The sequence below is a fragment of the Ahaetulla prasina genome, chromosome 14, assembly GCF_028640845.1.
Source record: "Ahaetulla prasina isolate Xishuangbanna chromosome 14, ASM2864084v1, whole genome shotgun sequence".
NCBI lineage: Eukaryota > Metazoa > Chordata > Lepidosauria > Squamata > Colubridae > Ahaetulla > Ahaetulla prasina.
Genome location: NC_080552.1, coordinates 5,621,607 through 5,648,651, shown reverse-complemented (window position 1 = coordinate 5,648,651; position 27,045 = coordinate 5,621,607). Strand labels below are relative to the sequence as shown.

Below are 27,045 nucleotides of genomic sequence, written 5' to 3'. Positions count from 1 at the left end.
ACAGAAGTGTAGCCAATTGCTATCTGCCAGGGGAAGTTAGTTGGGAAAGGAGAATTCATAACAGTGACTCACGCAGAGATGCATGAAGCAACCACATTTTGAAGAGGGCACCTTGCATGCATACAACAGTGGTCTGTTCTTCCAATATTTTTATTTTTCTTGGCACACTAAGAATTTCCCAGTTTTGGAGGGAAGAACCTGAAGTCTGAGCATTACTAGGCATTACGGCACATCATACAGAGTGGGGAATTTCTTCCTAATTCCATGTCATACTTTGCAGACTAAGCTGTCGCTCCGGAAAGTTCTTAAGAGCAGAATGTAAATCAGCTTTTACGATCCACCAATTCAAAATTCTCAAACCTATAAATTAGATTAATTTTTTTTAAAAAAACAAACAAAGACAAAGGCTCTTTTGTGCAATTCCCTAGCACGGAGGATTTTAAAAATAGTAAGACTGGTAAAGGATTTGTATTCCTAGATTAAAAACTTGGATTGGCACGCATAACGTCTTTAAAAGAGCGCAAAGAATTTTTAATTCTATAGCTTTCACTGATTTTATGAGAAAGCTGCACATGCCAGTCCGCAAATGAAGGGGAGCATTTCCAAAACTGGGGGACAAAGAGAGGTGCAATCAGTTTCAGCCACACATTATATAGCAAGCTCTGCTCATACAGGTAGTCCTCGACTTACAACCACAATGGAGCCCAACATTTCTGTATTTGTTAAGGGAGTTTTGGCCCATTTTACAACCTTTCTCACCTCACTTGTTAAGTGAAATCACTGCAGTTGTTCAGTTAGTAACGGGATTGTGAAGCGAACCCGGCTTCCCCATTGACTTTGCTTGGCGGAAGGTCCCAAAAGGGCATCACGTGACCCGGGGACACAGCGTCCGTCGTAAGTATGAACCAGTGGCCCAGCATCCAAATTTTGATCATGTGACCATGTATGAAATTTATTTATTTATTTTATTTATTTGATTTTTATACCGCCCTTCTCCCGAAGGACTCAGGGCGGTGTACAGGCAAAAGTAAAAAACAGACAATACAATATACAATTTAAAATGCAAGTTAAAAAACTTATTATAATTAGCCTAAAAACTTTAAAATATATAAAAAACTAAAACCCCATTTAAAATTAGTAATAAGAAATTTAAAATCGATAAAACTTAAGCCAGCCCCGCGCGAGTGAAAAGATGTGTCTTCAGTTCGCGGCGAAAGGTCTGAAGGTCGGGTATTTGGCGTAGACCCGGGGGAAGCTCCTTCCAGAGTGTGGGAGCCCCCACAGAGAAGGACCTTCCCCTGGGGGCCGCCAGCCGACATTGCTTGGCGGACGGCACCCTGAGAAGTCCCTCTCTGTGAGAGCGTACGGGTCGGTGGGAGGCATGCGGTAACAGCAGGCAGTCCCGTAAGTACCCAGGCCCTAAGCCATGGAGCGCTTTAAAGGTCGTAACCAAAACCTTAAAGTGCACTCGAAAGGCCACAGGTAGCCAGTGCAGTCTGTGCAGGAGCGGTGTTACGTGGGAGCTACAAGTAGCTCCCTCTATCACCCGCGCAGCTGCATTCTGGTGTGAAAAATGGTGTGAAAAATGATCTTAAGTCCCTTTTTTTCAGTGACGTAACTTTGAATGGTGATTAAATGAACGGTTGTATGTCAAGGCCTACCGGTAAAACAAATCTTACGTTTCAAAGGTGAAGGGGAAAAAAAAAAGAAAAGAAAGATTTTAGTCTTGCCATAAAGGTCTTTGGAGCCTTTGCTGAAAATCCCGTGGCAAATGATTAATCTGTGGTTGCTTTCAGGGTTGCAATCAGCGGTAAAATCCATTTTTTTTTACTATCGGTTCTGTGAGCGTGGCTTGTTGGGCGTGGCGTGGCTTTTTGGGCGTGGCAAGGGAAGGATACTGCAAAATCCCCATTCCCTCCCCACTCCATGGGAAGGATACTGCAAAATCCCCATTCCCTCCCCACTCCAGGGAAAGGATATTGCAAAATCTCCATTCCCACCCCACGCTGGGGCCAGCCAGAGGTGGTATTTGCCAGTTCTCCGAACTACTCAAAATTTCCGCTACTGGTTCTCCAGAACCTGTCAGAACCTGCTGGATTTCACCCCTGGTTGCAACGCAATCCGAACATAGAAGACACAGCTAACTTTATGCAGGCAGAGAAAACTCAACCACACATGATCCATCAAGACTTTCAAATTCAGTAGCGTGTATACGCTGAAAAGTGACAGGCACGGCTTCCCATCGCCCTGAGGCTGCAATGAAAATTGCAGTGTAATCCTAAAAAAAAGGACAATACAGGTAATTCCTTCACTCAGTGACCGTTCAAAGTTACAACTGAAAAAAAGTGACTTATGACCGTTTTTCATACCTACGACCACTGCAGCTTCCCCATGATCACGTGATCAAAATTTGGATGCTTGGCAACTGACGCATCTTTATGACGGTTGCAATGTCCCGGGATCACGTGATCCCCTTTTGCAACCTTCTGACAAGTAAAGGCAATGGGGAAGCCTTTAGTTAGTGAACCGTGTCACTAACTTACGCACTGCAATTATTCACTTAACAACTGTGGCATGAAAGGTCATAAAAGGAGGCAAAATTCTCTTAACAAAAAAAAAAACACGTTTGGGCTCAATTGTGGTTGTAAATCGAGGACTACCTATACACATTTTAAAAAGAAAGAAAAAGCATTGTTCTCCTCAAAACTGGGAAAGAAACCTGTCTCATTGCTGTTATCATTCATAATCAACATCACTTCCATTTTACATTGTCATCATCTATCCGATGGTGAAATCCTCTCTCGTATCAATATGGCGGGGTCTAGGACCTGATTAGCGATGAATTTGCCAGTCCCTCCTGGGCTTATTGGAACTCAAAGGAAGAGGACAACGCATTGATCTCAAATCAAAGCAAGGAGTGAGAGGGTTGCGGGTCTATGACAATTCGCCGCAGCCAACTCACCATGGTTAACTTGCCACAGCCAACTCACCATGGCCAACTCACTATGGCCAACTCACTATGGCTAACCTGCCATGGCCAACACACCATGGCCAACTCACCATGGCCAACTCACTATGGCTAACCTGCCATGGCCAACATACCATGGCCAACTCACTATGGCTAACCTGCCATGGCCAACATACCATGGCCAACTCACCATGGCCAACTCACTATGGCTAACCTGCCATGGCCAACATACCATGGCCAATTCACTATGGCTAACCTGCCATGGCCAACACACCATGGCCAACTCATCATGGGCAACTTGCCATGCACAACTCACCACGGACAGCTTGCTGCAGGACAACTTGCCATGGCCATCTCACCACAGGACACCTCACTGCTGGACAAGAGATATGCTAATACCAAAGAAATGGTGAAATACAATAATTAAAGGAAAGATGCAAAAGGAGGAACAGAATGAAATGTGAATGGCAAAAATTAAAATAAATTTTTATTTATTTTAAATAATTAAATAGAATTATAATTGACCCGCAGCGAGTTGGCCATGGCAAATTGGCCATGGTGTGTTGGCCATGATGAGTTGGCCGTAGTGAGTTGGCTAGGATGAGCGGGTTGCAGTGAGTTGGCCATGGTGAGTTGGCTGCAACAAATTGGCCATGACAAGTTGGCCATGGTGAGTTGGCCATGACGAGCTGTCTGCAGCGAGTTGGCCATGATGAATTGGCTGCAGCAAATTGGCCATGGTGAGTTGGCCATGATGAGTTGGCTTCAGCGAGTTGGCCATGGCAAGTTGTCCCATTCCCAGGGTTGCAGTCTTGTCCCATTATGGAAAAATGGACCTTGCAGATCCTCCAAACGTGCTCTCCAAATGTTCTTTCCAGCTGAAGCCATCCTTTTTATTTTTTTTATAATCCTTGAAAAGTTTAAATGCTGGTTCGCTTTTCATCTTTCTCCCACAAGAATCAAACAGATTTTCTACCACCCACAGCTCCTGTTTCATCCCCCAGCCCATCAGCAGGATAAAAGAAGATTTTGACAACCCCAATTTTCTTGACGGATCTGTCGCTCACCAGCTTGCCAACCTTCCTTCGCCCTCTTACCCGTTTCATCCCCTTGGCTCAGCCTCTTGTTAACAATATTAATTAAGAGATATTCATCCCCTTTTCAAAAACAAAACAAAAAAATCCCAAATGATGGTTGCCAAGTTTCATTAAAGAGTTGCCATGAAAATCCCTGCAATATAAAGACTGATGTAGAAGAATATCCAAACCAACAAACACAAGATAAACCATAGAAAACTGGGAACTTGAGGCAAAAAGATGCTTTTGAACCCTCGGCTTAGAGAAAAGTTTGGAGAACCAACAAACCAGTCCAGAGTGGTTGCTTAAGGTACCAAGCTCGAACTGACGTATTTTGCACATATTATGGGAAGATCCAATCCAGTGGTGAAATCCAATTTTTTTTACTACCGGGTCTGTAGGCATGGCTTGGTGGGCGTAGTGTGGTTTGGTGGGTGTGGCTTGGAGGGCGTGGCTTGGTGGGCGTGGCTTGGTGGGCATGGCAGGGGAAGGATACTGCAAAATCCCCATTCCCACCCCACTCCTAGGGAAAGGATACTGCAAAATCTCCATTCCCATCCCACTCCTAGGGGAAGGATACTGCAAAATCCCCATTCCCTCCCCACTCCTGGGGGAAGGATATTGCAAAATCTCCATTCTCACTCCACTCTGCGGCCAGCCAGCGGCAGCATTTGCCAGTTCTCTGAACTACTCAAAATTTCCGCTACCGGTTCTCCAGAACCTGCTGGATTTCACCCCTGATCCAATTCCTATGTGAAGCCTGTAACTCTGGAAAAAGTAGAAGGAAAGAGAGGAAAATGACCAGCAGAAAAGAGACTGGACAGTAGCACCATCAGAACGCCTGAAGGACTAAGTTGCAGGGGCAGGGTGTGTATGTGTGTTCGTGTGTATATGTCTGTGTGTGTGTGTACCATCCTAGTGAAGAACTACAGCAGTGGCCAAAATTATGGAAACCTTTTGGGAAAAGTGTATTTTCTAAAACTAGCTAATAACACCACTTTTTTTTGGAGTAGTACCATAAAATTATATATCAGTGGAAAGCTAATTTAATCAAGAATGTAATGCAATAACTTTTATGAAGGATTTGCTATTAGAATAGCAGTTAGAGTATAAAGAAGAAAAGTGAAACACGTAGAAAAAACAAGAGATACAAAAATTATCCCCATGTCAGTTAATCCTTAGTTGGGTAACCTTTAGCATGAATTACGGCCTTACAACATCTTCCCATGGAGTGAACCAATTCTTTTAGTTCTGCAGCTGTTCTAACGTGAAACCAAGATTGAATGATGGCTTCTATTAACTGGGTTTTATAGCTGGGTCGCTTCTGACTAATAAGTTCCTTTAGTCAATTCCATAAATTTTCCAATTGGGTGAAGGTCTGGGCTATTCCCAGGCCATTCCAGCAGTGGAATACGATTATCTTGAAACTCCAAAAAAAAAAGTGGTGTTATTAGCCATCAAACCTCAAAAATACCTTTCCCAAAAGGTTTCCACAATTCTGGCCATTACTGTATGTCGTCAACATTTACTTGATACATAATCAATCAAGATAAGTAACCACAACACCTATGATAACTAAGAACTTCCTTTTCCTCCCAAGCAAGATCAAATTTAATAGGCCTCATTTCTTCCAAATATCTTGGGAACTGAGTCCAGTAAGGATCTTTGACCTAGATCCGAAGTTCCCCTTGTTAAATTCAACTGAACAACTCTGAGGTGCTGATCTTCCTCCAGGTTATCACAAACTCCAGTCATTGCTACCAAGCTGTCAAGCTAAATGGATTTTAATTAACCCCAACAGCTAATGGATGGGAGAAGACCTAGTAAAATGAATCAGCTCCATGACGAACTAACTTATTATTCATAGAAGTATTCCCATGACTAGCAGCTGAACGGCCGGGAAAAGGAAGAATGCGGAAAACCTTTCCTTCTCTCTTGTTGTTGTTAGTTGCGAAGTCGTGTCCGACCATTCGTGACCCCGTGGACAACGTTCCTCCAGGCCTTCCTGTCTTCTACCATCCTCTGGAGTCTATTTAAGGTCACGCCGACTGCTTTAGTGACTCCATCCAGCCCCCTCGTTCTCTGTCGTCCCCTTCTTCTTTTGCCCTCCATCTTTCCCTGCATTAGGCTCTTCTCCAGTGAGTCCTTCCTTCTCATTAGGTGGCCAAAGCATTTGAGTTTCATCCTCAGGATCTGGCCTTCTAAAGAGCAGTCAGGGTTGATCTCCTCTAAGACTGACCAGTTGGATCGCTTTGCAGTCCATGGGACTCGCAGGAGTCTTCTCCAGCACCAGAGTTCAAAGACCTTGTTGTGGTCCATCAGCAGCCTACGGAGCTGGAAACGAAGCCAGACAGCGATGAGGCTGAGGTGAGGCCAGGGCCATCACGAAGTGAGGTGCAGACTACAGAGCCTCCAGAAACTGATAGGTAATGAGGCAGAGGAACAGGAGGAGCCTGTTCCTAATGCACGTATGAGAAGTGCTGCCAGAAGGCAAGAGCAGTTCAAGCAAAAAAAAGATAACTCGGGAGTAGGGCCAAGAGATGATTGGCCCCTCCCATAAGCCTTAAAACAGACCAGCAATGGCGTTTGGGCTTTGCCGGAAAACAACGTTGGTAGCTTCATCTTCTGCTTCGTCTACGTCTTGCCTTTATTTTTGTGACTTCTGAACGTTTGCCAAGAAAGGCCTTTGGCAGTTTGCCTAATTGGACCAAGATTTGCGATAGGACTGAGGAATTTGTGTTGGGAGGCATTTGTTTTAATTTGAGTTGAACGAAGCTGGGAATGAAGTAATTCTCAGCTGTTCGAATAAAGTTTGTTTGTTTTTTCACTGACTGAGTTTCCTACCACCTACCTGGGCCTGGGTCACAACAGGCCTCAATTCTTTGGTGCTCAGCCTTTCGTATGGTCTCTACTTCTTCCCATTTTATATTTGATATTAAATCGGTTGAACTGAACTCCTGTTAGTGACTTGAGTGCTTGGCCTTGAACCGATGAAAAAAAGACACAACTATTACGGGGCAGCCCCAGCCTTGGTATTATAGGATTTATAAGGGATTTGTTCCAACCACTGGGGACTATATTTAATCTCCTTTCCAAACCATGAATGGCCAAACAATATAAATCAAAAGAAAGCAATGATCAAGAAGAAGACTGAACTTGAGTGTGACTGAACTCTGAGTGGGCAGAGCTGAGGGGGAAAAAAAACCCAATTTAAATGTAATTAATTACATACTGTCAAAAAGATTACTCACAGCATCATCATTTCCTTCTTTTGCGTGGAAAGCTAAAATTCAGTAACCGCTGGGGGGGGGGAGGGGATTTGAAGCCTCAGTTTTTGCACCCCGTTGTAAATCCTGAAAATCCTGTCATGAGTGCATATCCTAAGGTTATTGGCTTCCAATTCACAGCTGCAGATTCTCTTCCAAAACGAATTTAATAAATGCAGGTAGTCCTTGACTTATGACCATAATTGAGCCCAATGTTGCTGTTGTTAAGGGAGACAGTTGTTAAGTGAGTTTTGCTCCATTTTACAACCTTTCTTGCCACAGCTGTTAAGTGACTCACTGCAGTTGTTCAGATAGTAAGTTGTTAACTTGTGAGGGGTCTGTACATATTTTCTCAGTCCTCCTTCTGGTTCGTGCAGTACCAATAAAGCCTTGAGTTATGACCAGTCTCGCTCTCTCAGCCCAACCTACCTCGCAGGGTGGGTGTTATGGTTTGTTTGACGCCTTGAAGTAGGCATCCTCTGCAACCAGTTAAATAATATTAAGAAGGAAGAAGCACCTCGACAGGCCTTTAAAAAAGGAACAAAAGAAATTGGAATTTGGAAAACTCACCTCGTAATGATAATTCATGCAGGTCAAGTCCTTCCAGCAACGATCCCCTCGTATTTTAATCATCCCCTGCGGGAGGGGGAAAAAACGACAGCCCTGAGGTTAGTACTTGCACTTCCATTCCGAGGAAATTTTGAACAAAATTATAAATTAATGTAGATATTAATATACATTTAATATATTCCCTATTACCACACTGTTTCTCAACCTGAGGGTAGAACAAGAAGCAATGGGTAGAAATTGATCAAGGAAAGAAGCAACTTAGAACTAAGGAGAAATTTCCTGACAGTTAGAACAATTAATAAATGGAACAACTTGCCTCCAGAAGTTGTGAATGCTCCAATACTGGAAATTTTTAAGAAAATGTTGGATAACCATCTGACTGAGATGGTGTAGGGTTTCCTGCCTGGGCAGGGGGTTGGACTAGAAGGCCTCCAAGGTCCCTTCCAACTCTGTTGTTATTATATTATATTATATTATATTATATTATATTATATTATATTATATTAATTATATTATATTATTATATTATATTATATTATATTATATTATATTATATTATATTATTATATATTATATTATATTATATTATATTATATTATATTATTATATATATATTATATTATATTATATTATATTATATTATATTATTATATTATATTATATTATATTATATTATATTATATTATTATATTATATTATATTATATTATATTATATTATATTATATTATATTATATTATATATTAACCTTGGAACTTGAAGATGGGTGGACTTCAACTCCCAGAATTCTTGCTAGGGAATTCTGGGAGTTGAAGTCCAGGCGTTTTTAAGCTGCCATGGTTGAGAAACACTGCTTTATGACGTATTTCATATATGACATTATATATTAATTACATATTAATGTATTCAATTATATATTAACAATATAGTACTATATTAAATTATATCCTGTATTATATTAACAATTAAGAATAGAATAGAATAGAATAGAATAGAATAGAATAGAATAGAATAGAATAGAATAGAATAGAATAGAATAGAATAGAATTTATTGGCCAAGTGTGATTGGACACACAAGGAATTTGTCTTGGTGCATATGCTCTCAGTGTACATAAAAGAAAAGATACGTTCATCAAGGTACAACATTTACAACACAATTGATGGTCAATATATCAATATAAATCATAAGGATTGCCAGCAACAAGTTACAGTCATACAGTCATAAGGGGAAAGAGATTGGTGATGGGAACTATGAGACGATTAATAGTAGTGCAGATTCAGTAAATAGTTTGACAGTGTTGAGGGAATTATTTGTTTAGCAGAGTGATGGCCTTTGGGAAAAAACTGTTCTTGTGTCTAGTTGTTCTGGTGTGCAGTGCTCTATAGCGTCGTTTTGAGGGTAGGGGTTGAAACAGTTTATGTCCAGGATGTGAGGGATCTGTAAATATTTTCACGGCCCTCTTCTTGATTCGTGCAACAAAAGTATCTATTAAGATAACACATATTCCAATTTCTTTATCCTGCTCACCAGGGGCATTTTCACAGAAAAACCATTTGGAATTACACCCCCAGAACTTAAGGGAGCGAGGAAGCAAAAAACAGCATTTTTTTATTCTCAGGCTGATTCTAATGGGAAGCTATCAGGGGGAAAGTTCATGCTGGGTCAACATTAGATATGAAGATCAACCAGCTCATTCACACCAAGATGGCAACCAAAATCCTATGCCATGTATTCTTCAAGGGACAAGGATCCCCAAGTTCTGTGCCCCTCTTCTAATTGCTTCCAACTCTTCTATTTATTTGATGCCCAAATCAGGGTGAAATGGATTTAGACTTAGAAGACTTAGAATAACTTTATTGTCACTTTAAATGTACGCTAATCAGCATACATTGAAATGAAATTTCATTGTATACAAAGGGTCACTACCTCCAATATACACTACATGAACATGACAAAAATATAAATACATACATGAGAGAGAGGGAGGGAGGGAGAGAAAGAGAAAGAGAGAGAGAGAGAGAGAGAGAGAGAAAGAGAGAGAGAGAGAGAGAGAGAGAGAAAGAGAAAGAGAGAGAGAGAGAGAGAGAGAGAGAGAGAAGAGTCTTGAGAACAATGGGTTGGGCTGAGAGAGAGAGAGAGCAGCTGGTCCAAAGCCCCCCCACCTCCCTTGATTTCTTAATTAATGTTTTCTAATCTGTCCCCAGGCCAAGCTGTCCAGCCTCACTCCTCCTGCAACCCCTCCCCGCACCCACCCCAGGGACAATGGAGCTCTTTGCTCCCTACTTTGCCTTGGATTCAAATCAGCCAGCCAGGCAAACAGCATTTGCAAACCTCACTTGCCGCAGCCAAGTGACAGTTACGTGGCGTTCCCCTTGTCGCCACACAAGCATCTCAGTGGCTCGCCTCTTGGGAGGATGGAGCTCAGCAGAGCACTCCATCTACACCAGGGGTCTCCAACCTTGGCAACTTTAAGCCTGGAGGACTTCAACGCCAGAATCCCCAGCCAGCTTTGCTGGCTGGGGGATTCTGGGCATTGAAGTCCTCCAGGCTTAAAGTTGCCAAGGTTGGAGACCCCTGATCTACACAATTCCCGCGGTTCTGTCACCCAAGAGTGCTTAAAATAAATAAATTATTCGCTATTATCCTTCTCATCTTTCTTATGACCTTCTCCTATTGATATCCTAGGACCATGATGGCGAACCTATACCACGGGTGCCCAAAGTGGCGCATGAAGCTATGTCGCCTGGCATGCCAGTCATCGCCCCAGCCCAGCTCCATCACACGTGCTTGCACGCCTCCTGCCGGCCAGCTGGTTTTCAAGTCTCTGCCGCGCATGCGCAGGGGGCAGGACACATGTGTGGGATGGGCACACGCGTGTGGGGGGGGGTGGGGCGCAAGCGTGTGGGGGGTGCTCGCATTGCATTTTGGGGGTTCACGTACACCCCGCGCACCCTGTTTTCAGCCTGGAAGGCCTCATGCACCAACCTGGGAGCAAAAACAGGGCCTGGGGGGCAGGGGGCATGCACGGGGGTGGGGGGGGCTTGCATTGCATTTTGGGGGTTCACGTACATCCCATGCACCCTGTTTTCAGCCTGGAAGGCCTCATGCACCAACCTGGGAGCAAAAACAAGGCCCGGGGGGCAGGGGGCATGCACGGGGGTGGGGGGAGGGGTGCTTGCATTGCATTTTGGGGGTTCACATACATCCCATGCACCCTATTTTCAGCCTGGAAGGCCTCATGCACCAACCTGGGAGCAAAAACAAGGCCCGGGGGGCAGGGGGCATGCACGGGGGTGGGGGGGGTGCTTGCATTGCATTTTGGGGGTTCACGTACATCCCATGCACCCTATTTTCAGCCTGGAAGGCCTCATGCACCAACCTGGGAGCAAAAACAAGGCCCGGGGGGCAGGGGGCATGCACGGGGGTGGGGAGGGTACTTTTGCATTGCATTTTGGAGGTCCAGGCACGTGCATGCTTTGGGCACTTGGCACCAGAAAGGTTAACCATCACTGTCTTAAGAGTTCCTGCTCAGGCAGGAAACCTTATATCCGTGATGCTGAACCTATGGCACATGTGCCACAGGTGACACATGGAGCCATATCTGTGGACATGCGAGCGCTGCCCTAGCTCAGTTTTAGTGCGCATGCGGGCTCCAGCCAGCTGATTTTCAGGCCATTTTCGGGACATGGGCCATTTCCGGCCTCCGGAGGACCTCCAGGGGGGGTGGGGAAGGCCGTTTTCGCCCTCCCCAGGTTCCCAGAGAGCCTCTGGAGCCTGGGGAGGCTGAAAAATGGGCCTACCGGGTGACCCGTGCCATCACGTGTGAAAAGCGGGGGAGCGCAGGCAGGGGGGTTGTGTGCGCATGCATGGGGTGGGAGGGCGCATTGAATTATGGGTGTGGGCACATGCACACACAACCCACCCCATGCTCCCCCCACTTTTTGCACGCGACAGCAAAAAGTTTAGCCGTCACTGCCCTATATCATATCAGACAAGTGGCTGTCCGGTCTCTTTTTGAAAGCCTCCGGTGATGGGAGCCTCCACAACTTCTGGAGGCAAGCCGTTCCACTGGTTAATTGTGTCAAGGTTCCAGAAAAACCTCTTCTGCATAAAAAAAACTCAGAAGCCATTGTCTTTCAGAGTTCTTCACTAGCATGAGGAAACTGGCACACGATGAGTGAAATTGAGTGAAAACTGAACTTCCGGATTCTTTTCCCAGTTATACAAACCCCAAGAGTCCCACCCCGCTAACCCCTTTGCTGGTCACATGGTCCCACGTTCTCCCAGTTCATTCGAATATCTTCTCGCCACTCTTCCTGTAGATGTGAACACCATCCGACCTTGACCGCTTGAAGAATGTTACCATACCCCTCAGCCCCCATTCCTCCCCTCAGGGGAAAAATGTGGCAGCGTCTGGAACCCTAAAGTCTAGTATGGTTTCCAGGCCTGACAAATTGTTCTTATGGTTAGGAATTTTTTTCTTTAATTTCAGGTTGCTTCTGTCCTCGATTAGTTTCCGTCCTTTGCGTCTTTAGACCTGGTTCTCCCAGCCAATAGCCCAGAACCTGCCCCACTGCCCACCCTGTCTCCCCATAAATATTTTTCCAGGTGGCCCAATTCGGCTCTGCTCTGCATCTTTCCCCAGGTTTAAAAAGTCCTGCTTAATTTTCCTTCTGTTGAAATAGTTCCATTTTTACATCCATCTCTTGTTTTGATGGATGGCCTTACAGTGGTAATAAAGATTTTCTTTGGGATTTACCTGGCTGGGAAATTTGTTTCCAACTGATGAGTCTCTGAGGCCATTTTTTAAATGGAATTTCATTTGGTTTTAACCCTCCAGAGTTGCTGGGTGTACGGTGGTGGAATTTTTTAACAAATAAATAGTTTTAATTTATTGACACTGATATTAACTGTTTTACATTTAATAAACAAATAATTTGTTTTTAAAATGTTTTTTAAAATATCTCTGCCTTAAGGCCACTTAAAAAGCTTCTAAAATGTTCAAATAAAGAAAAACAATGATGTAATTAATGACTTTGGAGAAGATCAGAAGTATAATATAAATCAATCAATGAACAAATTGAATACGAAGGGAGATTAAAAGGTCTAATGACTCCTCACAATGCTATTTTGTATTATATTTTATTCTGACATCTGTCAATCTCTGTCATCACAGACCTTGGAAAAGTCTTTTGAGACCCACTCATTTTCTACCAATTTTTTTTTAAGCTGTGATCTTACAGATTGCCATAGTTTACTGGCGTCAATCTGTTAAAAGAAGAGAAAAATATCTGCTTCATTGTTGTCACACATTAATTATTTTTACTTGTTTGCATTTTTATTTAAGTATGCTAAATAAACCATGACTGGGACATCTTAGTGTATCAATCAGAAAGGAACATTTTCTTCCCTAAATAATTAACTTTTAAAAAAAGAAAAGCAGGGCCAACTTAGATTTGTTGATAATATGTTCCGGGAGGCAGCTACGTTATATCTATGCATATTTCCTTTTGAATGATCTTGTCTAGACTTTGAAGTAAGGCGGGGTGGAGTTTGATGGCGGCTTGGATGGGAGACCACAAAGAAATCACAGGCAGAGTGGGATAATAGGAAAGAAAAGTCCCAGAAATATAAACGGTGAACTATTTCTACACGGAACTGTAGCCGAAAAAACTCCATGGCGGTGTTCTGACCTAGGCTTCCCCAACAGCACGAAGCTGAGCCCTCGTCCCGATAAACTCCTTTTATTTAATTTACGGTGAATTCCTCTCCATAAAAGTCTTTCCTCTCCCACAGTCTTTCAAGATAGTTCACAATTACCGACCTTTATCAGGCTTGGAGAGTGGCCAGGCCAATATCCTTCAGACGCTGCAATACTTGGCAAGAATGCAAGAATGAACTAATTGTCTCCTGCAAACTCCCCTCCCCTTTGCTCCTCTTTATTCCCTAGGGGAGGGGCCATTCACCGGCCACCTGTGGTTTTACTCCTGAGTCGACCCTTGTTCCTTAGCTGTTCCCTTCTCCTGGCAGCTCTGCGCATGGCGCACTGGGAACAGGATCCAGCTGTTCTTTTGCCTCACTGAGGTCCAACTCTGAAGGCAGCTGACAACTGTCAGACAGCCCTGGCCCCCTCTCTGCCTCCGACGCAGAGCACTCGCCATGTTCCTCCCCAACCTACTCACTGTCCGAATCTGCTGCCAGATCCGCTGGCCACAGGCAGGCCACAACAGGAGGGGATCTACGAAGATCAGGGGCCAAGTCTGCTGAAGAAGAGAGACCCCATGCAATCCTTTCTCTGGTGGGGGTTAGTAAATTTACTTTGAATACGGACTACCTTAATTTCACAACTGTGTTGCAAATGCAAACAATCTGGCAATGTACATAGGAATAATTTCCTTTATTCACACATTTGTTTTGTTGTGGAAACCCTCCCATTTCTAGCCCTGACATTTGGGTAGGGAGGGGGTATGTTTCCTAAAACTAAGCCCTTCATCACTTCAGCTGTACCAAAGTATTTCTAAGCCCCTTCTCTGGAATGCCTCGTCCACATACAAATTGGCATCTTTTCCATTTGTGAATCCCCCTTTCAGTTACCGGGGGTAGCCTGGAATTTTAATGCCAGCCTTATCCTGAAATTAAATGCTTTTAATGGGGACCTTGCTAGAACAGCGGTAAAACAAAAACCGACAAAACACGTAGCCTGATTCTCATCTGCTACCTTGCATGGAAGTTTTCAAGAGGCAAAGGGGGCTCCTGGCTGCCGACACCCCGCCCCCCCGCTTTCAAACATAATTGCATGTAGCAGGCCAAGAATTGTCTCATGCCAAAGGGGTACCCTGGGTGGTTCAAGCAAAGAAAGCTTGAGCTGTTTAGCTGAGCCCCAGGCCTCTTGGTGCATTGGAGTTGTGTCATTCCAGGTTCAAAAGGAGGGGTCTTCTGGGCCAATTTGCCCTCCCAAATTAAGATGATAATAATAATAATAATAATAATAATAATAATAATAATAATAATAATAATAATAATAATAATAATAATAATAATAATAATAATAATAATAATAATAGTAATATCAGAGTTGGAATGGACCTTGGAGGCCTTCTAGTCCAACCCCCTGCCCAGGCAGGAAACCCTACACCATTTCAGACAAATGGCTATCCAACATTTTCTTAAAAATTTCCAGTGCTGGAGCATTCACAACTTCTGCAGGCAAGTTGTTCCACTGATCGATTGTTCTAACTGTCAGGAAATTTCTCCTTAGTTTTAGGTTGCTTCTCTCCTTAATTAGTTTCCACCCATTGCTTCTTGTCCTGCCTTCAGGTGCTTTGGAGAATAGTTTGACTCCCTCTTCTTTGTGGAAGCCCCTGAGATATTGGAACACTGTTATCATGTCTCCCCTAGTCCTTCTTTTCATTAAACTAGGCATACCGAGTTCCTGCAACTGTTCTTCATATGTTTTAGCCTCCAGTCCTCTAATCATCTTTGTTGCTCTTCTCTGCACTCTTTCTAGAGTCTCAACATCCTTTTTACATTGTGGCAACCAAAACTGAATGCAATATGGGGTGAAATGAATTAGGACAAGGGTCTCCAACCAACCAGTGAAATGCTACTGGTTCAGACTGGTTAACCCAAACTGCTAGTAAAAAATGCTATCGAATCGGGCGAACTGATAGTAAAAAAAAAATGCTAGCGTTTCGGACAAACCTGTATTTCTGATGATCAGCTGTGTCGCACGATTTATATTCGCTAGGAGGAAAGCCTGCTTTCTAGCGAATCTAAATCGTGCAGCACAGCTGTTCCCCCGCCCCTTGCTGTTCTGCTTACCTTTGCAGACTCAGAAAAGGCTTAACCCTCCTTTTTCAGCGCCGCACGGTAGTACTAGCGGTGCGCATGCACACGAAGCGCGTGTTTGACGCGCACCGCACATGCGCGCATGAGGTGAACCAGTAGCGAAGCAAACCGGTAGCAGGCTTCAGAGCATTTCACCCCATCTCCAACCTTGGCAACTTCAAGACGTGTGGACTTCAACGCCCAGCTTTACTGGCTGGGGAATTCTGGGAGTTGAAGTCCGCCAGGCTTAAAGTTGCCAAGGTTGGAGACCCCTGGACTAAAAGGCTTCCAAAGTCCCTTCCAGACCTATAATTTTATGGTAGGTGTTCCTTCAGATGGGAAAAGAAAAAATGATCCTAGCAGTTAAGAACATTTGATTTCCTGCTTCCAACTCTGAGAATAACACAGGTAGTCCTCAATTTACAACCATAATCGAGCCCAACATTCGTACAGCTACGTGAAACATTGGTTAAGTGAGTTTTGCCCCATTTTACCCCCTTTCTTGCCACTGTTGTTAAGCAAATCATTGCAGTTGCTGAGTTAGTAACACGGTTGTTGAGTGCATCTGGTTTCCTCCTTGACTTTGCTTGTCAGACGGTCGCAAAAGGGGATCAGGTGACCCTGGGACACTGCAGGCCGTCATAAATATGAGTCAGGGTGCCAACTGTCGTAATTCACAGGAATCGAAGGCCCTCTAGAGCCGGGGTCTCCAACCTTGGCAACTTTAAGCCTGGCGGACTTCAACTCCCAGAATTCCTCAGCCAGCAAAGCTGGTTGGGGAATTCTGGGAGTTGAAGTCCGCCAGGCTTAAAGTTGCCAAGGTTGGAGACCCCTGCATCTTGAGAGTTCTCTATTTTGTGTATAATATATATATCCATCCCTTTCTCCCCCGTCGCGCATCGTTTTCGTGCCTCCGGCAAAACAATTCCTACCCGGACGCACTTACCGCTCCGAGCATGATTCTGAAAATAAGCCAGCGATAGGCCCAGATGACAATAAAGGAAGGAGGGGTATCCTTGGCCACCCGGGAAAGAGTCCACAAAGGGCACAGGAAGATTGCCAAAAACCCGGTTTCCAGAAGCTGCGATTCCCAACCTGGAAAGAATGATGGAGAGAGAGCGCATCAGATTGCTGCAAAAATAAGGCCGGTTACTGATGGAGGCTAAGCAAGCATCCTGAAGCACCTGAAAGAGGCACTGTGCCAGGCACCTGGGAAGGGGTCCCTCTTTGGAGTTCGAAAGCAACAACGGGATCTGAAGGCGAGTGGGACTGTTTGCAATGTTTGCACCTACACAGCCATTTGCTTCCCATCCCATGATGGCTCCATTTGGCAATTGAAATCCACCTGAAGACTTTGTGCATTCTTCATGTATGCTTCTTTTAACACAGGATGTACGTTTTGGTCTGCCTATATAACAGTGGGATGTTACAGATGATCACCATCTCTCTCTCTCTCTTACACACACACACACACTTGCTTTCTCTCTCTCTTTCTCACACTTTCTTTCTTTCTTTCTCTCTCTTTCTCTCTCTCACTCTGTCTCTCCTTCTCTCTCTCTTTCTCTCTCTCACTCTCTCTCTTTCTCTCTCTCTCTCTTTCTCTTTCTTTCTCTCTTCCTTTCTCTCTCTTCTCTCTCTCACTTTCTGTTTCTCACTCTTTTTCTTTCTTTCTCTCTCCCTTTCTCTCTTTCTCACTCTTTTTCTTTCTCTCTCCCTTTCTCTCTTTCTCACTTTTTCTTTCTCTTTCTTTCTCTCCCTTTCTCTCTCTCACTCTCTCTCTCACTCTCTCTTTCTTTCTTTCTTTCTCTCCCTTTCTTTCTCTCTCTCTCTCACTCACTTTCTTTCTCTCTCCCTTTCTGTGTGTTTGTGTGTGTGAGAGTGAGAGAGAGAGAGAAAGAGGGAGGGAGGGAGGGAGGGAGAGGGAGAGAGCACAGAGTGTGTGATATACCTTATAGAGATAGGTGTATGTGTGACCAGTTCTCTGCCTATTAATTGTGACAACCAGGGTTGCAGCCACAGGTATTCAGTAAAAGCCCCAAGAATGCCATGTGTGTTATGATGCCCTAGCACAAATGACACGACGTCACATGCTAACCTCCTGTTCAAAGCAAATATTAAAAATACTGTGAGCACAAAAGGAAAAGTTGGATACAGGTAGTCCTCCACTTACGATCACAATGGAACCCAAATTTTCTGTTGTTTAATGAGACATTTATTAAGTGAGTTTTGCCCCATTTTATGACCTTTCTTGCCACAGTTGTTAAGTGGATCACGGCATATATATATGTAAAACAAATATGTAAAATTATATATATATAAAACATATATATATATATATATGTTTTCTGAGGTTTTCGCGGGTGTTTGTATGTAGGTCTTTGGTTATTTGGGTTTTCTCCCGCGTAAAATTGGAAGTGTCTTGGCGACGTTTCGACGAAGTCTCATTCGTCATCTTCAGGCTTCAGCTTTGTGCTTCTGGGAGCGTGACGCTGAAGCTTGAAGATGACAAATGTCGCCAAGACATTTCCAATTTTACGCGGGAGAAAACCCGAATAACCAAAGACCTACACACACACACACACACATACACACACACACACACACACACACACATACACATACATATATTTGTTTTTATAGGTTTTCACAGGTATAGGTATGTAGGTCTTGGCATTTCCGGGTCTTTTCCCTTTACATGGGAAAAGACCCGAAAATGCCAAGACCTACATACACACACACACAAACACGCCCTAATTCATCAGAGTTGATACCACCCAGTATTTTGTTTTACTTCCTTTTCCACAGCTGTCAGGCAGGAAGGGAACAATTCCACCCAATCTCATGCAAATGGCAACCCTTTGCATAAAATTTTCCTCCAACAATAGCCACATATCCAAATGATTATTAGGAAAGGTGGCAGAGGGTGGCAGAGAAGACTAAAGCAATCAAGCAGCTAAGTCAGCAGCTGGTCACCTCTGCTTTAAAGAAGCAATACAGCACTATCTTGGGAGAGACACGCACACAGTTTTTTTCCAGACAAACCATGTTGATGAACAAACTAAACGTTATACATGTTCTAATTATATATATAAATCCATACTCACAACTGTCCACCTATATATGAGTTATACAATAGCAATAGCACTTATATACTGCTTCACAGTGCTTTACAGCTTTCTCTAAGTGGGAGGAGGAGGTGGAGGAGGAGGAGGAGGAGGGAAGAAGGAGAAGGTTATTCATTCAGTTGTGTCCAACTCTTGGTGATTCTATGGGGCCCGGTCTCTCCACGTCTTCTGATCTTGGTCTACTTCTCTGAGTTGTTCTATGGCTATGCTCTGGCTGGGGTCAGCTTTGATGGTGCAGACGTGAAGGCACTGCCATATGGCTTGACCCAGCCTGCAGCTGAATTGACCTGTGGCCAGAACTTAACCACTATTCATACAGAGATGCAACAGGCAGGCTCATGGGTCTTATATGAGTAGAGGAAAAAAAGTAAAATTTATGGAGGTCTTTTTTTTTTCTGATCAGAAACGTGGTTACCTCGCTAGAGGATGTCCCTCTGACCAGAAGTCTGAAAAATACAGGTTGCAAAGTCTGGAAAATACAGAGTACCTAATTAAGTAATTGTGAAACTGGATTGCTCCAGGTTTCAGTCCTTTGAAGATTAGAATAGAGAAGAGGAGAGGAGAGGAGAGGAGAGGAGAGGAGAGGAGAGGAGAGGAGAGGAGAGGAGAGGAGAAGAGAAGAGAAGAGAAGAGAAGAGAAGAGAAGAGAAGAGAAGAGAAGAGAAGAGAAGAGAAGGACAAGATGAAAAGAAGGAGAAGAGAACAGAGAAGAGAGAAGAGAAGAGAAGAGAAGAGAAGAGGAAGAGAAGAGAAGAGAAGAGAAGAGAAGAGAAGAGAAGAGAAGGGGAAGAGAAGGGAAGAGAAGAGAAGAGAAGGGGAAGGGGAAGGGGAAGAGAAGAGAAGAGGAGGGGAGGAGAGGAGAGGAGGAGGAGGAGGAGGAGGAGGAGAGGAGAGAAGAGAGAGAGAAGGAAGGGAAGGGAAGGGAAGAGAGAAGAGAGAGAGAGAAGAGAAGAGAAGAGAAGAGAGAGAGAGAGAAGAGAGAAGAGAAGAGAAGAGGAAGAGAAGATGAAAAGAAGGGAAGAGAAGATAAGGGAAGGGAAGGGAAGGGAAGGGAAGAGAAGAGAAGGAAAAGAAGGGAGGCGAGGAGGCGAGGAGAGGAGCAGATTGGAGAGGAGAGGAGGAGGAGGAGGAGGAGGAGAGGATAGGGAGGAGGAGGAGGAGGAGAGGAGAGGAGGGAGGAGGAGGAGGAAGGAAGGAAGGGAAGAGAAGAGAAGAGAAGAGAAGAGAAGAGAAGAGAAGAGAAGAGAAGAGAAGAGAAGAGAAGAGAAGAGCTAACAGAATAAGAAAGTTGGAAGGGACCTGGGAGATCTAGTCCAACCCCCCCCACCCCCCGCTCAAACAGGAGACCCCGTGTACCAGACAAGTGGCTGTCCAGTCTCTTTTATCAGCCTCCAGCGATGGGCCACCCACAACCTCTGAAGGCAAGCCCTTCCACCTGAATTTGCATTTTGTTTCTCCACCACAAATGTGGACCTTCAGCTTCAGGGACCATCTCCTCCACAGATGAAGCACCCACAACGTTCCACTTGCTTGACAAAGACTCCCATCAAATCAAGAGACAAATCACGAGAAGAGGGACCTCCACGGGAACTTCATTCCTGTTTCCTACACCTGAACCTCAATTATTGTTTTCTCCTTTGTGGCTGAGCTCGGATTATTAAAAAAGGGAGGAAGAGCGTTCATTTGATCCGCAAACATCCTGCAGCTTCCAGGAGATAATTCGGTGCCAAAGTCAGCTTTTCAGAGTTAGGGGGGTGGGGGGTGGGGGGAGCCCACAGACTCCCAGTTTGCAGTTGCATAAGCCCCAGCAGCTGCATCCAACCGGGATGGCCTCGTCCACCAGTGAGAAAGGTTAATTGTACTGGGAAGGGAAACGCAAAAAGGCTGGCCCATCGTGGGGCTCCAAACACCGAAGGGAGGGGCCGCCTCGTGCATCTGACCTAGGCTGCACAAGAACCCCACTGTTCTGGCCTTTTCACATGCTAATCACCGCAAGTCGAGTCCAAAGGCACAAGTGCAAATGCTGGAGCTGCCACAGCAAATTATTCCTCTCCCCTCTCACATTCTTCCACAGGGTCTCGTGGGGAACATCTGTGACTCTCCCCCCCACACACACACCTTCTCACACCTCCCCCTCTGCCCTGTTCTCAGCTGTCTGAGACACTGCCAAGGTGCCCCCCCACCCAACACACAAACACCCACACATGTGGCTTCCAAGCACACCGTTCACAGAAGGCCTGTCTTTGTGGGGCTGGGATGCATCAGGCTCTAAAGCAGGGGTCTCCAACCTTGGCCACTTTAAGCCTGGAGGACTTCAACTCCCAGAATACCCCAGCCAGCAAAGCTGGCTGGGGAATTCTGGGAGTTGAAGTCCACCAGGCTTAAAGTGGCCAAGGTTGGAGACCCCTGCTCTAAAGCACTGATAGCTAACCTTTTCTGGACTGAGCGCCCAAAACAGGGGTGAAATGCTCCCGGTTCGGACCGGATCGCCTGATCCGGTAGCAATGGCGGCGGATGGTTTGGAGAACCGGTAGCAAAAATCCCTGCCCCTTCCCCGCCCATGCGCAACTGAGCCACGGGATCATCAGAGTTTTTTGTTTTTTTTACTTTTAAAAGCATTTTTTCTTCGGCCGAAAAAATGCTTTTAAAAGTTAAAAAAAAAAGAGCCTCTGATGATCGCGCGGCTCAGCTGGGATCGTCAGAGGCTTTTTTTTTTTCTCATAAAAAAGTTTTATTTTTACAATCATATCAAACAGCTCATCCAATGTACAGTTATATACAATTAGTCGGGCTTGCCCAGTCACCCCCCCCCCTTTTTAACACTCTTCCCTCTTCTACGTTCCAGACCTTCGTCTCCTTCTCTTATCTACATCCTCTCCTCCCTCCACCCTACACCTTCCTTCTCCCTCTTCTACCCCTCTTCCTTCCTCTTCTCCTCTTTCCTACCTCCTACTCTCTCTTTTCTCCCTCCCCACCGTTCTAAAATGGTAACTGGGCAGACCCGACCCTACGTTAATTATATTTATACATCTTCAATAATCCTTGTACATTAACCATCACTCCATCTCTACCCTCAACCCCAATTCCCTCCCCTTACCCCCTATCCCCCACCCCGACTTCCCAGAACAAAATGCAGGGTATCAAAACTAACAATCATAATCCAAAATAATTCCTAAATTATAATCTCGTAAAGATCACCACCATCACCTACAGTGCCAAACAGGAAGTCTGATCGTCAGAGGCTTTTAAAAGCATTTTTTCTACAACCTCTTCGCCCGAAGAGGTTGTAAAAAAAAATGCTTTTAAGAGGCTCCTCTGGCGATCCCAGCGGACTTGCCTGATCATCACAGGCTTTTAAAAGCATTTTTTCTACAACCTCTTCGGCCGAAGAGGTTGTAGAAAAAATGCTTTCAAAAGTTTTTTTTTAAGTTGGCCACGCCCACCCAGTCACATTACCCCCACCACCAAGCCACTCCCACAGAACCGGTAGTAACCAATTTTGCATTTCACCCCTGGTCCAAAGTGTGTGTGCGTGCGCGCGAATGCATGCACGCATGCTGAAACCCCCAAAATGCAATGTGCACACGGACCCTATGCATGCGCCCCGCACATGTGTACACCCCCGCACATGTGTACGCCCCCGCACATGCACCCTTGCGCATTCGTGCATGGCCCCCTGCATGTGCTTCGGCCCCCTGCATGAAAGCACTCCCCCCACGTGCCCCCTGCCTATGCGCACATCCCCTGCTTGCGCCCCACGCCCGCGCATGCACAGCAGAGACCTGAAGACCAGCTAGCTGGTGGGAGGTTTGCGCCCATGCGCTGTGGAGCTGAACTGGGGTGAAGGCTCGCATGCCGTCGAAGAGGGCACTGTGTCCCACAGGTGGCACACATGCCATAGGTTCGCCATCATGGCTCTAAAGCAGGGGTCTCCGACCTTGGCAACTTTAAGCCTGGAGGACTTCAACTCCCAGAGTTCCCCAGCCAGCAGATCCTTGTGCTAGATTCTGCCCACTCTCCCCATACACACTCCCCCCTCCCCACACAAACCGTAGATAGGACCCTGGCACATTTAGAAATGTTGGATCCAACAGCCTGGATGGATGAGCATTTCCTTTTGACTATTCCAGCTGGAAAAACCCTGCTCTGGAGTGACAGGATCTGGAAATGGCTCTATGGAATGAAGACCGAATTAGCAAAATGAGGAATCAAACAAAAGGCCCTTTAAGTCAGGGGTCTCCAACCTTGGCAACTTTAAGCCTGGTGGACTTCAACTCCCAGAATACCCCAGCCAGCAAAGCTGGCTGGGGGAATTCTGAGAGTTGAAGTCTGCCAGACTTAAAGTTGCCAAGGTTGGAGACCCCTGCTCTAAAGGGACTTGTGCCTCTGGGGCCCATCGGAGTGGGGAAGCCAAGCTGAAGTAGGTGGATCCTTAATCCCTGTTCCCAATCATGTTTTCTCTTTATTAATCATGATTTTATTATTAATCATGAATTAATCATGATGTTACCTAAGATGGCGCCGACGAAGGCTGCCTCGGTGAAATGCTCTCTAATTGTTTCTTTATTTCTAATTGTTCTCTGTGACTCACTACGGATTTCCTACTCACGAGACCATCTGCTAAAAATTAAGGAACATTTCTTTAAGGAGCAGCTTTCTTTAATCTCACCCCCGCCTGTCTTTACAAACACGGAGGAGATTCTAACACAGGAGGAGGCAATTCCCATGGAGCCATGGATTACTAAAAAAACCAAACGACGGAAACGAAGGAAACGAGGTAAAAGAACTGGGATCTTAATCAAGCTAAGAACTCGCACTAAAACTCCTTTGCCTTCAATTTTCCTAACAAATATACGCTCACTTGCAAATAAGATGGATGAAATACTCCTCTTAAACAAATACTATTCTGATTTTCGCAATTCAGCAGTCCTATGCTTCTCTGAAACCTGGTTAAATGAATCAATTGAAAATAGCAGCCTGAACATTCCAGGATTTCAAATTGAACGATCAGACAGAATTCCAGAAACATCTGGTAAAAAGAAAGGAGGAGGCTTATGCCTATATATTAATTCATCCTGGTGTCAAGATTTTAACATAATTTACAAATTCTGTGACAACAATTTAGAGACTCTAATTATCAACTGCAAACCTTACTATTCGCCTCGTGAATTTTCCTCATTTCTTCTAATTGCTGTTTATGTCCCACCACAAGCCTGTGTAAACGAGGCATTACGAACTCTAGCTGACCAAATCATGGAGGCTGAAGCCAAACACCCTGATTCACTGGCCATTGTTTTGGGAGATCTAAACAAGGCAAACTTAAGGAAAGAACTACCAAAATACTTTCAGCATGTCAATTGTCCCACCAGAGGCAAGAATACTCTAGACCACTGCTACACAACACTAAAAGATGCCTATCGGTCTTTACCACGTGCAGCTGTAGGACACTCTGATCATTGCATGATTCACCTTGTACCTGCTTACAGGCAAAGACTTAAAGCCATAAAACCAATAATTAAATCAGTGAAAACCTGGACGGAGGAATCAGAATTAAAGCTACAGGCATGTTTTGACTGCACTGATTGGAATATTTTAAAGATACCTCTCCAGACCTGGATGAACTCACAGATACAGTAACATCATATGTCAGCTTCAGAAGACCTATGTGTACCTACAAGGAACTTGCGAATACACAGTAATAACAAACCTTGGTTTACACCTAAACTTAAGCAGCTACGACATTCCAAAGAGGAAGCCTACAGAAAAGGTGATAAAATGCTGTACAATCAGGCCAGAAATGCACTAACAAGGAGATAAGAGCAGCAAAAAGAAGCTACTCTGAAATGCTAAAGAATCAATTTTCAGCAAATGAACCAGCAAACATGTGGAAAACTCTTAAAAATATCACCGGCTATGGCAAACCTTCTTCCCAGGCTGAAGGTAATCAACAACTGGCAGATGACCTGAATGAGTTTTACTGCAGGTTTGAAAGGAAACTACAGCCACCTATCTCCACAACCCCATCTCAGACACACCAACAACAGCCAAGCCTCCTACAACTGACCCCATTTCATTGGGTTCACAACCCCTAGTGATCACAGAAAAGGAAGTGCAGGACCTATTTCACAGACAAAAGCCAGGAAAAGCTCCAGGCCCAGACAAGATAACTCCTTCTTGCTTAAAAGTCTGTGCTGACCAATTGGCCCCCATCTTCACCCATATTTTCAATAAATCACTAGAGATGTGCTATGTTCCTTCTTGCTTCAAACGCCTACCATCATCCCAGTGCCAAGAAGCCCACCATCAAGGAACTGAATGACTACAGACCAGTTGCTCTAACATCTGTAGTCATGAAAACCTTTGAAAGGCTAGTGCTTTCCTACCTGAAAACCATCACGAATCCGCTTAGACCCCTTGCAATTTGCATACCGAGCAAATAGATCAACAGATGATGCTGTTAATATGGCTCTGCACTACATCCTACAACATCTTGAGTCTCCAAAGACCTATGCAAGGGTCCTTTTTGTAGACTTTAGTTCAGCATTCAATACCATCATTCCAGACATTCTTCTAACTAAGCTAAACCAGCTACAGGTACCGGAACAGACTTGTAAGTGGATCACAAGCTTCCTAACAAACAGGAAGCAGCAGGTGAAGCTAAGCAAGATCACATCAAATACCTGTACAATTAGCACAGGGCGCCCAAGGCTGTGTGCTCTCCCACTTCTCTTCTCTGTGTATACCAATGACTGCATCTCCAATGATCCATTTGTTAAGCTACTGAAGTTCGCAGATGACACAACAGTGATTGGTCTCATTCGAGACAATGACGAATCCGCATATAGACGAGAGGTCGAACGACTAGCCTTGTGGTGCAACCAAAACAATCTGGAACTGAACACACTCAAAACCGTAGAAATGGTGGTAGACTTTAGGAAAACCCTTCCATACTTCCACCTCTCACAATACTTGACAACACAGTATCAACAGTAGAAACCTTCAAATTTCTGGGTTCTATCATATCGCAAGATCTCAAATGGACAGCTAACATCAAAACATCATTGAAAAAGGACAACAAAGAATGTTCTTTCTGCGCCAACTCAGTAAGCTCAAACTGCCCAAGGAGCTGCTGATCCAATTCTACAGAGGAATTATTGAGTCTGTCATTTGCACCTCTATAACTGTCTGGTTCGGTTCTGCAACCCAACAAGAAAGACACAGACTTCAGAGGATAATTAGAACTGCAGAAAAAATAATTGCTACCAACTTGCCTTCCATTGAGGACCTGTATACTGCACGAATCAAGAAGAGGGCCGTGAAAATATTTGCAGATCCCTCGCATCCTGGACATAAACTGTTTCAACTCCTACCCTCAAAACGACGCTATAGAGCATTGCACACCAGAACAACTAGACACAAGAACAGTTTTTTCCCGAAGGCCATCACTCTGCTAAACAAATAATTCCCTCAACACTGTCAGACTATTTACTGAATCTGCACTCCTATTAATCTTCTCATCGTTCCCATCACCAATCTCTTTCCACTTATGACTGTATGACTATAACTTGTTGCTGGCAATCCTTATGATTTATATTGATATATTGATCATCAATTGTGTTGTAAATGTTGTACCTTGATGAACGTATCTTTTCTTTTATGTACACTGAGAGCATATGCACCAAGACAAATTCCTTGTGTGTCCAATCACACTTGGCCAATAAAAATTCTATTCTATTCTATTCTCTTTCAATTGAGCAGGAAAGGCAGTGGTGGGAGGGGGGGTGTTCTGTAGTTATTTGAGGGAGGGGGGCGAGTTGCCAATTGGTGTCCCAAGCGAGATCTGCTTTTCTTTACTCCCGCTATAGAGCAGTGAGGAAGGGGACCCTAGCCCCGTGTCTCTTTGGGAAGGGTGGGGGGCACTTGACCTTCGCTCCCCCACAAACCACACAGGGAACCTCCTGGGATTCCAAGACGGGGAAATTCATCAGCCATTTGGGCTCGGCAGGCCTCCAGCCCCTCGCCGCTCCACCTGCCAGCCTGGCACCAGAACTGAATTCCTGGCACCACCACACTCTGGGGTCGGTTCCAACTTCTCTGGGTGCCAAAGATTTGATTTCCAGTGTGTGTTGGTAGGGAGGGGGCTGCTCCTCCACGCAGCTGGGAAAGGAGGTGGGGTAGGATATATCTTCTCCGTCTCTTCTCTTCCGATCAGC

General features: G+C 44.7%; 1 protein-coding gene across 2 annotated transcripts in view; it reads right to left on the bottom strand.

The window, feature by feature from the left end:
- Positions 1 to 27,045, bottom strand: part of LOC131184971 (lipase maturation factor 1-like) — a 178,299-nt gene that overhangs the window by 117,231 nt on the left and 34,023 nt on the right. For both annotated transcript variants that reach the window (XM_058156910.1, XM_058156909.1), the window contains exons 2-3: positions 16,654 to 16,802; positions 7,881 to 7,946 (exon numbers count right to left, since the gene is read on the bottom strand). In XM_058156910.1, the coding sequence (XP_058012893.1) occupies positions 7,881 to 7,946; positions 16,654 to 16,665 (78 nt within the window). In that variant the 5' untranslated portion in view covers positions 16,666 to 16,802. The remainder of the gene's footprint in view (positions 1 to 7,880; positions 7,947 to 16,653; positions 16,803 to 27,045) is intronic.